Source organism: Dama dama, chromosome 9, assembly GCF_033118175.1.
Source record: "Dama dama isolate Ldn47 chromosome 9, ASM3311817v1, whole genome shotgun sequence".
NCBI classification, from domain to species: Eukaryota; Metazoa; Chordata; class Mammalia; order Artiodactyla; family Cervidae; genus Dama; species Dama dama.
In genome coordinates this window covers 15,818,921-15,831,568 of record NC_083689.1, presented here as the reverse complement: position 1 = coordinate 15,831,568, position 12,648 = coordinate 15,818,921, and the positions used below count along the sequence as shown (strand labels likewise).

General features: G+C 45.4%; 1 protein-coding gene across 1 annotated transcript in view; it reads right to left on the bottom strand.

Moving 5' to 3' along the window:
- The window catches only part of CACNA1A (calcium voltage-gated channel subunit alpha1 A), a 249,988-nt gene that overhangs the window by 134,428 nt on the left and 102,912 nt on the right, over positions 1-12,648 (bottom strand). The window contains exon 4 of the mRNA XM_061150133.1: positions 1,175-1,266. Within this exon, the coding sequence (XP_061006116.1) occupies positions 1,175-1,266 (92 nt within the window). The remainder of the gene's footprint in view (positions 1-1,174; positions 1,267-12,648) is intronic.

Below are 12,648 nucleotides of genomic sequence, written 5' to 3'. Positions count from 1 at the left end.
TCAGGAGACAGTGAAGGACAGGGAAGCCTGGTGTGCTGTAGTCTGTGGAAATGGACATGACGGAGCGACTGACCAACAGGCACCTGCTGGAATTCTGTGGACACCTGAGTAGAAGAGCCTTCTTTCTACAAAAAGATCCTGCTGGTGATTATCTGGGAAATCTTAAGTCTTTAAATCTGGATGGCAGTGAACCTGATGAATGAAGCTAATGAAATGCAAAACGGTGATAATAACAGAACCTACCTCATATGCCTGTTGTGAGGATAAATGAGTTTTTTTTAAAATGGCAAATACTACAACAGTGCTTGATACATTGTAAGTACTTATAAAAATATTAATTATTACTATTAATATATTTACTACTGCTACTGACCAGTAGAACAGAAAAAGGTTAGCCCTGTTTCATTTTATTTTTTTTTTTGCGGCTGAACCTAATCCTGATTATGAATAGTACAGCCACCCACAAAGGGGCTGGAGTAGAAGCATCCATCTATTCTTTGAGGATGAGAAAATAGCATGGAATGAGTAGACTTGGGAACTCATTGTGTCAAACTGTAAGAACTCTGGTGAGTCATTTAACCTTTCTAAGTCTCTACCTTTTCATCTATAAAATGGGTTCACTGGGTGATTGTGAGGACAAGCTAAGATAATACACAAAAAGCTCTTTCTGCCGTGCCTGGTATGCGGTAGGCACTCAATAAATGGTAACCATCATTGCCACCAATATTATTCAGGCTGTGGGGGCAGGCTGGCTAACTCCTAATTCTTTCATTCTCAGCCACATGATTTTGCTCAAATTATTCAGCTGCCCTGAGCCTCAGTTTCCTCATCTGTAAAGTGGAGATTTTGGTCCTATCAACTTCACAGGGTTGTGATTATAGAATGCGGTCCTGGGTGGAGCTGAGCACGGCTCCTGATAGAGAAGTGCTCAGTAAATGGGTGCTGTGGGGATGGGTGAGGCTCCTGGCTGGCTTTTAGGAGTTCACCCAGACCTGCAGCCAGATTCCTGGAGGTGGGGGTGGGAGTCCCTGAAGGGGCTTCCCCAAAGATGAGGCTGCCCTGACCCAGGCTAGGGAAACATCTGAGGGCGCCTATGAGACCCTCTTGCAGAAGGGAAATCGAGGGTCCCAGGACCCCTGAGCAGACCCCTTGCCAGGGTCAGAAACTCACGCACTTGGGATTCCAGACACCAGCTTGAGCGGCCGCAGCACTCGAACTGCCCTCAGCGTCCTTAGGTCAAACTCCGTCCCAACTGTGGCCAAGATGCTGGAAGAAGCCAGAACAGAAAGCAGACTGTGGGTTTCAGGGTCAGAGAGGTGGGTGGGGAGTTCAATGTTGTGGTTTCTTTTTTTTCAAGTTTTTAATTCGAGGATAGCTGCTTTACAATGCTGTGCTAGTTTCTGCTGTGGAACAATGTGAATCAGCCATAATTATATATATAGTCAATTATACATATATAATTGATTGACCAAATCAATCTATCCTAAAGGAAATCAGTCCTGAATATTCACTGGAAGGACTGATGCTGAAGCTGAAGCTCCAACACTTCGGCCACCTGATGCAAAGAACTGACTCATTGGAAAAGACTCTGATGCTGAGAAAAATGGAAGGCAGGAGGAGAAGGGGACAACAGAGAATGAGATGGTTGGATGGCATCACCGACTTGATGGACATGAATTTGAGCAAGCTCCAGGAGTTGGTGATGGACAGGGAAGCCTGGCGTGCTGCATTCCATGGGGTTGCAAAGAGTCGGACATGACTGAGCGACTGAACTGACTGACTGATACATATATACATGTATATGCATATATCCCTGCCCTCTTGAGCCTCTCTGCCTGCCCCCATCCCACTCCTCTAGGTCGTCAGGGCGCCAGGCTGCTTTCTGGGCAGGGTGACCACAGGCTGGGTCTCAGTTTTGTCATATGTAAAACGGTGTTAATAGTACCTGCTTCACAGGATAAAAGATGATTTACAAAGGCCCCAAATAGGTCTTAATACTCAATAAATGCTTCCCTTGTGTGGCTCAGCTGGTAAAGAATCCGCCTGCAATGTGGGAGACCTGGGTTCAATCCCTGGGTTGGGAAGATCCCCAGGGAGAAGGGAAAGGCTACCCACTCCAGTATTCTGGCCTGGAGAATTCTATGGACTATACAGTCCCTGAGGTTGCAAAGAGTCAGACATGACTGAGCGACTTTCACTTCCTTTCACTCAACAAATGTTGGGCTGAGAAGAAGAGAAACTTTTCCCATGGCACATGGTTGGAGTGACACTCAGTATATTTCACAACCCAAGATCAGGATGGATGGTGGGGAAACTTGGAGGCACTAGGGGAGTGACAGACCTTTTGGGCTCAGGTCACTTTACCAACTGGCAAGAAAGTAGCTTAGTTCTAAGACCTCAGCCTGCATGGGTTCAAATTCCAGCTCTACCATTTCCCAGCTTGGTGACTGTGGGTAAGTCACTTTTCCACTTCACGCCTCAGGTCTCCCTTTTGTATAACAAGGATAACAACAGTACTGAACCCTCAAAGGGATGTGAGGATGAAACGAATTAATACATGTGAAGTGGTAGGCATTGTACCTAGCACACAGGAAGTGTGTTAAGCTATTGGGAAATAAATGAAAAAAAAAAAAAAAAAAACACAACAAAAAAAAAACACCTCAAACAATGGGTGTGATCCTGCTGGGGTGGACTAGCTGGCATCAGCCTCAGAGAGGGCTACAGACCCAAAGTGTCAGGGCAAAAAGTCACTCTTGTAAATGCAGGTTAAGAGTCATGGCAATAGGTGAGATGAGCCTTCTGTAGAAAGCTCCCTTCCCTCACCCCTTACATAAAGACCCCATCCTAAGACCTCACTTGTAAAAGTGTTTCTGGTGAGACAAGGGGTTCCACAGCCTTTCCTCAGCCCAAGGAACCCCCTAGACCCGTTTCCTAAATAAGAAACGAAGTAGGGATGACCATGGAACCATGGCACAGAAAAGGTTGTCACTGGGACCTCAGATGATGAACACGGAATGCTGAAAAACAGAGGATTCTGTGGTTAAGAAAGGGCTTCCCAGGCGGCACAATGGTAAAGAATCTGCCTGCCAATGCAGGGGACATAGGCTGGATCCCTGGGTCAGGAAGGTCCCCTTGAGTAGGAAATAGTAACCTACTCCAATATTCTTGCCTGGAAAATTTCATGGACAGAGGAGCCTGGCAGGCTACAATCCATGGGGTTGTGAATAGTCAGATGCTACTGAGCACACACTGAGATTAACAGGATGGAGACCACACAGATAATTTGGGGGTGTCTTCCTTCTTGTCCAGGAGTCTGAGTTTTACAACTTTGGCCTGTGAATAACCAGTATCTACATCTGTCTTTATTTTTTGGCGGCGCATGCAGAATGTGGGATCTTAGTTCCCTGACCAGGGACTGACCCATGCTCCCTGCAGAGGAAGTGTGGAGTCCTAACCATTGGATCACCAGGGAAGTCCCTCTTTGTCTTGTTTTTTAAAATTTTTATTGCATATTGGAGTACAGATGATACACACCTCTGTGTCAGTTTCAGGGGTACAGCAAAGTGATTCAGTTACACATACACACACAACCACGCTTTTTCAAATCCTTTTCCGATATAGATTACTTAACAGAATATTGAGGAGAGTTCTCTGTGCTATACGGTAGGTCCTTGTTGGTTATTTATTTTATATATAAATATAAAATATATTACTTTATATATAGTAATAGTACATCTCTTTATCTTTGAGACAATCAGTATCTGCATCTATTAACAACCTGTATTGGCACCTGTATTAATAAACTGTATTGGCACGCTTTTGTCTCAGGGCTTTCTTTGAAGCTAAGACAGACCCAGGCAGTGAATTTCCCCGTGAGAGCAGCCCTCCACCAAAGATGGCTGGGAAGAAGTGCATGAATTCCCCAGCTCCCTCGCTCCCTCCTTCCAGATTGCTCTGAGGTGTGAGTTCCATACAGGCTCCCAGAGAGGTTGAGCCCAGCTGCCCATCGAGAGTAACCTGCTGAACCCCTCATTCTTCTCTGTCTCCACACTCTTGTCCCCCACTCACATTTCCTGGAGTCACTTCCCAGATGAACTACTTGGACCCGAATCCCTGTCTCAGGGTCAATGTGGGGGCACTCCAAACTGAGACAGGAGTATTCCCAGCTCTTTTCCCAACTATTCCTAGGACAGGAAGTGAAAGTGCTAGTCGCTTAGTCGTGTCAGACTCTTTGTGACCCCATGGACTGTAGCCTATCAGGCTCCTCTGTCCATGAGATTCTCCAGGCAAGAATACTGGAGCGGGGAGCCGCCCGCCATTCCCTTCTCTAGGGGATCTTCCTGACGCAGGGATTGATCTTGGGTCTCCTGCACTGGGAGTGGCTCTTTACCACCAGAGACACCATTCCTAGGACAGAGATGTGTTCATTAGATTGGGCTAACCTCCTCTTCCACCATCATCAAATGTACATCTAAACACATCGGATGTCCTGGGCAAAGCAATACTTGAGGTCCTCCCTGCTTCGTAGGGCTGATGCAAGAGAAAAACAGTTTAATCAAAAAACGCACACAGAGACTGAATCCATTGGGGGTGTGATGCATTCTTAGAGAGAGCAGGCAAAAACAACAGCTCTGAGGGTACACAGCAGGTAGTGTTAACTCATCTGGGACCCAGGGAGTTTCCCGTTTCAAGCTGAGGATTCACGGATGAGCAGGTGGAATCTGATCAGTGGGGGAAGAACTTTCTAGGCAGAGGAAATGGCTGAGACAGACAGCCTGGGGTGGGAAGGCAAATTCAAGGAAGGAAATGGCGCATGGTGGGGATTTGGGTGATGCCATGAAGCTGAAGTGTAGGTGGGGGCCCTGCCAAGCAACCCCAAGGAAATTTTCATTCATTTAATTCTATTTTTTTCTCTTCCTCTCCCAATTTTCATGTGGATTTCTCAAACTCCATCCTGTAGATCACCAGTCTATTTTACTTTCTCCTTTCTCAGCAGGTAAAAGCCATTGTTAAGGGTGTGTGTGTGTGTGTGTGTGTGTGTGTGTGAGCGTGTGCGTGTGTGCTCAGTCATTCAGTTGTGTCCTACTCTTTGTGATCCCACGGACTGTAGCTCGCCAGGTTCCTCGTCCATGGGATTTTTCAGGCAAGAATACTAGAGTGGGTTGCTATTTCCTCCTCCAGGGGATCTTCCCAAACCCACGGATCAAATCCATGTCTCCTGAACTGGCGGGCAGATTCTTTACCACTGAGCCACCTGGATAAACATTCCCTGAGTTTTCATTCACTCACTTTCACAAACATTAACTGAGCATCTAGAGTGTGCCAGGTCTTGGTGACACGAGTCACAGGAATCCCTATCTGTGTGTGGGAGGCTGAGAATAAACCCAGTAAATATGCCAGATGTCAGGGCGATGAGTGCGGGGGAGAAAAGCAGGGCAGGGAAGAGGGCGCGCTGGCAAAGTGGGGCAGGGTGAGGGGAGCGATGACACCCATTTCAATTAGTAACGGCCAACTGCTCTTTCCCGCATGGTTGGGTAGTAGTTCAGTGTTAAGGATGTGCAGACCAGAATCGCCCAGTAGAACTTCAAGAAGAGCTGTATGTTGGACAGAGAGAACAGACTGGAGGTTGCCAAGGGTGGCGTGTTGGGGGAAGGATGGAGTGGGAAGTTGGGGTTAGCAGATGTAAGCTTTTATATACAGAATGAATAAACACTCTCTGTATAGCACAGAGAACTCTTCAATATCCTATGATAAACCATAATGAAAAAGCATATAAAAAAGAGAATTATATACATGTATAACTGAATCACTTTTCTGTACAGCAGAAATTAACACAACATTGTAAATCAATTATACCTCGATAAGAAAAGAAAAAAGCGGAAAAAAAAGGAAGAGCCATGTGTGAAGTTTAAAATTTGCCAACAGCTACATTAAAAGTCAAAAGAAACAGATGAAATTAATTTTAATAATATAGTTTATTCAACCAGGTATATCTGAAGTATTGGGCTTCCCAGGTGGCTCAGTGGTAAAGATTTGCCTGCCAAGCAGAAGTCATGGGTTCAATCCTGGGGTCAGGAAGATCCCCTGGAAAAGGAAATGGCAATCCAATCCAGTATTCTTGCCTGGGAAATCCCATGGACAGAGGAGCTGGTGGGCTACAGTCCATGGGGTCACAAAGAGTCGGACACAACTTAGTGACTAAACAACATCTGAAGTATTATCATTTAAATAGGCAATCACTATGAAAAATTACTCATAAGACATTTTATATATTCTTTTCTTGAGACTAAGTCTTTGAAATCTGGTTAGCATATTCTACACTCATGGTACATCTCAACTCAGGTGTGTGATGGCCACACATGGCCAGTCCTACATGTACCACGTAGGTCAGGGCAAGGGAAAGAGTCAGTGGGGCGGAGATGTGAAGTGAGTCACTGGAATACGTCAGAGGAAAACTCGAGGCAGAAAGATAGCCAGTGCAAAGGTCCTGAGGCAGGACCATGCCTGGTACACTTGAGGCATGGCAAGGAGGCCACACAGCTGAGTGAACCAGGGTGACAGTGGGAGGAGATGAGGGCAGGGAGGTGATGGGGCAGGGAGCAGGAGTTTGTGGGCCATGGTGAGGACTTGGACTTCTGTTCTGAGTGAAGCAGAAGCCAAGGAGGGTTCTGAGCATTGCAGAGACATGATCTGACTTACATATTAAAATAAGATCCCTCTGGGGGTCAAGACCAGAAACTGGGAGATTGGAAGGTGGCGGAGATGACCACAGTGGTCCAGGTGAGAGATGATGGGTTTAGATCTAGTTGTGCCGGACACAAGGATAACACTGAGATGAACTCAGCCTTGCCCTTAGATGACCACACAAGTAAGTGGATGACAGATTCAAGTACAAGTCCTTCTGGCCCCGGGGCTGTCGGAGGCAGGAAGGAGGAGGAAATGAATACAGACAGGAGGGCGGGGGACAGCAAGATTGTGGAGCCCAAGTCTGAAAATGCAGCAAAGCACAAGATCTTACAAAATCTCAGACCTGCAGTTAAACCCTGACCCTGCATCTTCTCATTACCTAACCTTTGTTCTAACTTCTCTGAGCCTCTGAAATGCGGCTAATCTGACTTCCCTCCTGCCCAGTTCAATCCTAGTGGGCACCCAAGATGGACTATCTCCTGACCCCCTCCCTGGAAGGATGGCAAGAAATTAGGAGAAGAATGGGAGGAGGGAGAGGGGCCAGACTGAGAATGCCCTACAGAGGCAGAAAACTTCCCTTAGGAAACATGTTGGGGGCAGTGGGAAATCAGGGTGGGCTGGACCAGTGGAGGCTGTGAACTGGAGGCAGAGGAGGTGGGTCCTGCTGTGTGGACAGTGAGAGTCATGCGAGGTTTCAGAGCAGGGGAGGGACGTGATTAGGGTTGGCGTTAGGAAGACAAGCCTGACAGCTGAAAGGACAGATTGGTGGTGATGGAGGCAGGAGTTAGGAGGCAGCTGCAAGAGCAGACCAGCGTAATGAGGACTAGAACTAGGACAGAGGCAGTGGGAGTACAAAGGAGGCCCCAATTTATATATAGCTGCCATAGAATCCTGTGCACCAGGAAACTTGCCTGGTCTCACCAAGTGCTCCCTGCATCCCAGCCATCATTAGAAGGAGTCCCATTTTACAGACGCGGAAACTGAAGCCCGGAGAAGTTACTAAGGCATGGAGGTCCACACTGCCAAGTGAGAACGTGAACCCAGGACCCTAGGACTCCAGAACCCCAGTTTTCCACCTCACATGGCTTGCTGGATGGGGCAGGGGCAGTGGTGGGAAAGAAAAGGAAGGGAAGAATGGCTTTCTGGTTATAAATGGACCACCAAGTGATGATCACTCATTTAGTCACAAGGCTTTGCTGAGTACCTGCTGTGTGCCAGCCACTCAGCTAGGACCTCAGGATGCCACCACGAACAAAATGACAATGGACCACTGTGGGACAATGGGACTACACAGGGTGTGTGGTGCTATGGAAAACAGCATGGCGGCCACCAGTGCTTCCAATGGAAGGATGGCGTGTGTGGTGGGAAAGAGGAATTAAGACTGGGCTACCTGAAGGATGGAGGTATCAACTGAGACGGGGAAGATGGAGGCAGGGGGAGGTTTGAGGGAAGATCAAGAGCTGGGTTGTGAGATTTGGACTCACATATATACCCTACTATGTATAAAATAGGTAACTAATGAGAAACTGCTGCATAGCACAGAGAATTCTACTCAACGTTCTGTGGGAACAAAGTGGGGAGATACATATATATGTATATATGCATATAGCTGAGTCACTTTGATGTACAGCAGAAATTAACACAACACTGTAAAGAAACTAAATTCCAATAAAAAAGTGGGGAAAGAGCTGGATTGTGGACACTGAGTTTGGGAAGCCAGTTTTCTGTAACCCCCTCGTTAAAACCTTCCAGTGGCTACCATCAGGCTTAGAATGAAATCCAGGTTACACCATGACCACAAGAGCTTGCCTGGCTTGATTTCCCCTGAGCACCCTTTCTATACTCCAGCCACTTTGGCTTTCTGTTCTTCCAACAGGAAACTCTCCTTTCTACCATGGAATCAAATGATGGCCATCTCTTTTCCTGCTAACACTTGCCTTCAACTCTCTCCCTCCTTTGCCTAGTTGGCCCTCTTCAAATCTTTCAGGCTGCAGTTCAAATTTTTCTTTCAGAGAGGATTTCTATGTCCCCCTCTAGATAAAGAGAACTCTCAAGGATTATATTGTTTATTAAATTGCATTTATTATTTTGGGCTTCCCATGTAAAGAAGCCAAGCAGGAGATGCAGTTTTGATCCCTGCGTTGGGAGGATCCCCTGGAGAGGGAAATGGTAACCCACTCCAGTATTCTTGCCTGGGAAATCCCATGGACAGAGGAGCCTGGTGGGCTATAGTCCATGGGGTCGCAAAAGAATTGGACATGACTTAGCACCTAAACAACAACATATAAATGTTTGCTATCATCATCATTTAAATTTTTGTTACTTGCCCCTAAGTTATACCAGGATTGACTGATGAAGGAACCAACATTCATTAAGTTTATTCTCTTTGCCAGGTTATATGCTTGTGGCTTTAAATACTGAGGTCTCATTTTATGCCTCAGTATCTTTACCAGGTGAGTGCTCTACATTCAATTAATTGACTGGGGAACTGAGACTCTGAGGGGTTAACTACTTGCCCACAATCACACAGCTAACACGTGGTACCTGTAACCCAAGTCTGGCTTTGCTGCCTCCACTATGCTACCCCTGGTTAATTCCCCTACCCCACCTACCCTCTCCCAGGATCTCAGCCAAGCTTATGTCTCCATTAACCCAAGTGTAGGAAGGATCTGGATTTTACTCTAGCTGCCTGGAAGTCAGAATGTCAACAAATATTTGCAGAGGAGCAACTATTTTGTGCCAGGTGGGTGAGGAGGGGAACATGTGCAAAGGCCCTGAGGTTGGAGAGAACTTATGGTGAAAAGTGGCGTTACCAGATGAGGGGGAGGGGCAGAGGACAGGAGAATATGAGAAGAAGATATTAGTGTGGCGAGAAAACAGGGGAGAGGATGGAGGCCTCACTGACCTCACCCACCTGACCTTAACTAGAGGAAGCGCCTGCCCACACTATTCACAAGGGCCAAGATATAGAAGCAACCTTATTAAATGTCCATTGACAGATGTATGGATAAAGGAGATGTGGCCCATATATACAATGGATTATTACTCAGTCATAAAAAAGAATGAAATAATTCCACTTACAGAAACATGGATGAACCTAGAGATTATCATACTAAGTGAATTAAGCCAGAAAGACAAATATGTATCACTTATATGTGGAATCTAAAAAAAATGATACAAATGAACTTATTTACAAAGCAAAAATTGACCCACCAACATAGAAAACAAACATGGTTACCAAAGGAGTAAGGGGGGGAGGGATAAATTAGGAGTTTGAGATTAACATATACACACTACTATACATAGAATAGATAACCAACAAGGGCCTCCTGTGTAGAAAAGGGACTGTACTCAGTATTTGGTAATAACCTCTAAGTGAAAAGAATCTGAAAAAGAATATACATGCATATAAACGTATGACTGAATCACCTTGCTGTATACTTGAAACTAACATAACATTGTGAATCAACTATACTTTTATAAAATCTTTAAAAACTTGACATACAGAACAAACATATGGATATCAAGGAGGGAAGTGAGGGTGGAATGGATCGGGAGATTGGGATTGACAGGTTTGCACTACTATGTATAAAGTAGATAACTAATGTGCGTGTGTGCTAAGTCGCTTCAGTTGTGTCTGACTCTTTGCAACCCTATGGACTGTAGCCCACCGGGCTCCTCTGTCCATGGCACTCTCCAAGCAAGAAAACTGGAGTGGGTTGCCATGCCCTTCTCCGGGGGATTTTCCTGACCCAGGATTGAACCCACCTCTCTCATGTCTCCTGCGTCGGCAGGTGAGTTCTTGACTGCTAGCACCACCTGGGAAGCCCAACTAATGAGAACCTACTGTATGGCACAGGGGACTCTACTCAATGCTTATGTGGTGACCTAAATGAAAAGGAAATCCAGGGAAGAGGGGATACATGTATATGTATAACTGATTCACCCTGCTGGACGGCAGAAACTGACATAACACTGCAAAGCAACTATACTCCAATAAAAAAGAAAAACCCATGCAGATAAAAGAAAATATTAAAATAAACAGACCTCCTTTATACAAACATAAATTAAAGAAGCATCTGCCCTCACAGATCCAGTCCAATCCTTCTGAGATAAGTATTCGGAGCATAACTGCTTCCCATGCAGTCTATATTCTTCCTATTGGTAGATTTTGCAAATCTTCTTCAAGTTTACTCTTATATCACCTGGCTTTTAGCTTCTCTTGGAAAAACTATTTCTAAAATTCCTTTTCTAAACCCTCAAATGCATCGTCAAGATTTGGTCTGTCATGCACCTTTCTTGTTCACTCGTTCATTCTTTGATCCCTTTCATCTCCACATGCTACTTTCATTCCGCCCCCCCACCCCGCCCCTTCCCAGAGAACACTGATACGTTTAATTTGGTTTTACTGGAGTGCATTCTTGTAAAACATGCGCTTTATTTTGAACGCATGTATTTTAAGTTTACATCAATGGCAACTGTCAGGACTATTCTCTTGTTTTCTATTTTCACCCAGAACAGCAGACGTGCAGTTTGGGGTTCTCGCTGGGCCCCGGGGCTGCCGAAGTGCACCCGTCACATCCCACCTGCCCGTCCTCCAGGCACAGACACCAGGTGGCCTTCAGCTCATCCTCCACAGATGGTGCTGGAGCGAAAAACCTCATACCCGCTCCTTATAAAACCAGTAAAAGTCTCACGGAGACTTAACGCGCCTGAGAGCATGACTGCCCCTGGGTCTGGACTTAATTGGACCAATCACCGTTGATCGCCCTCGTGGCCACGCCCCCACGAGGGGGAGGAGCTTCCTCTGTCACCACAACCTGCTGACCCTTCCCTTAACCACCTAATTTTTTCCACTCTAAGAGGCGTACAGAGACACTCACTGTTTTAATTTTCATCTTTCTGATTGCAAGTGGTTTTGAATACCATGTCATCTACTGATTAGCTTTTCAGACTTTTATTCCCTAAACTGTCTGATCACATTTTTTGCCTGCTCTCCTCTTGGGGTTGCTGTACTATTTTTGTTTTTCTTTATTGTTATTATTTGTATTTTTATTGAAGTTGAGTTGATTCACAATGTTGTGTTAATTTCTGCTGTAGAGCAAGGTGATTCAGTTAAACATAAATATATACATTCTTTTTTGTATTCTTTTCCATTTTTTTTTTTTACAGGATTTTAATATAGTTCCCTGTGCTATACAGTAGGACCTTGTCCTTTATCCATTCTATGTATAATAATTTGCATCTTCTGGTCCCAAACTCCCAATCCAACCCTCCCCTACCCACCCCTCCTTAGCAGGCAGGGTTGCTGTGTTATTGTTGTTGACAATTCCCCACTATGGGCTTCCCAGGTGGCTCAGAGGTAAAGAATCTGCCTGCCAATGCAGGAGACCAGGTTGGATTCCTGGGTTGGGAAGATCCTCTGGAAAACACATGGCAACCCACTCCAGTATTCTTGCCTGGGAAATCCCATTAACAGAGAAGCTTGATGGGCTACAGTCTATGGGGTCACAAGAGAGTCAGCTGTAACTGAGTGACTAAACATTTCACTCCTATAGATCTTGATCGGCGCTGGCCAGTATGGTAACCACTGACTACATGTGGCTATTGAGCTCTTGAAATGTGGCCATTATGACTAAGGAACTGAGTTTTAAATTGTATTTACTTTCAATTCATTTCCATTAAAAATAGTCACATGTCATAGAGAACAGATTTGTAACTGCCTAGGGGGAGTGGGGATAGGGAGGGATGGATAAGAAGTTTGGGACTAGCAAGTGCAAACTATTGCATATAGAATGGATAAACAACGTCCTACTGGATAGCACAGGGAACTATATTCACTATCCTGTAATAAACCATAATGGAAAAGAAAAAAAAATTTTAAATAATTGCCTGTGCCTAGGGACTATCATACTGAACAGCTGTTAGCTATTAATCGCTGATCATGTTTTTCCTATCATC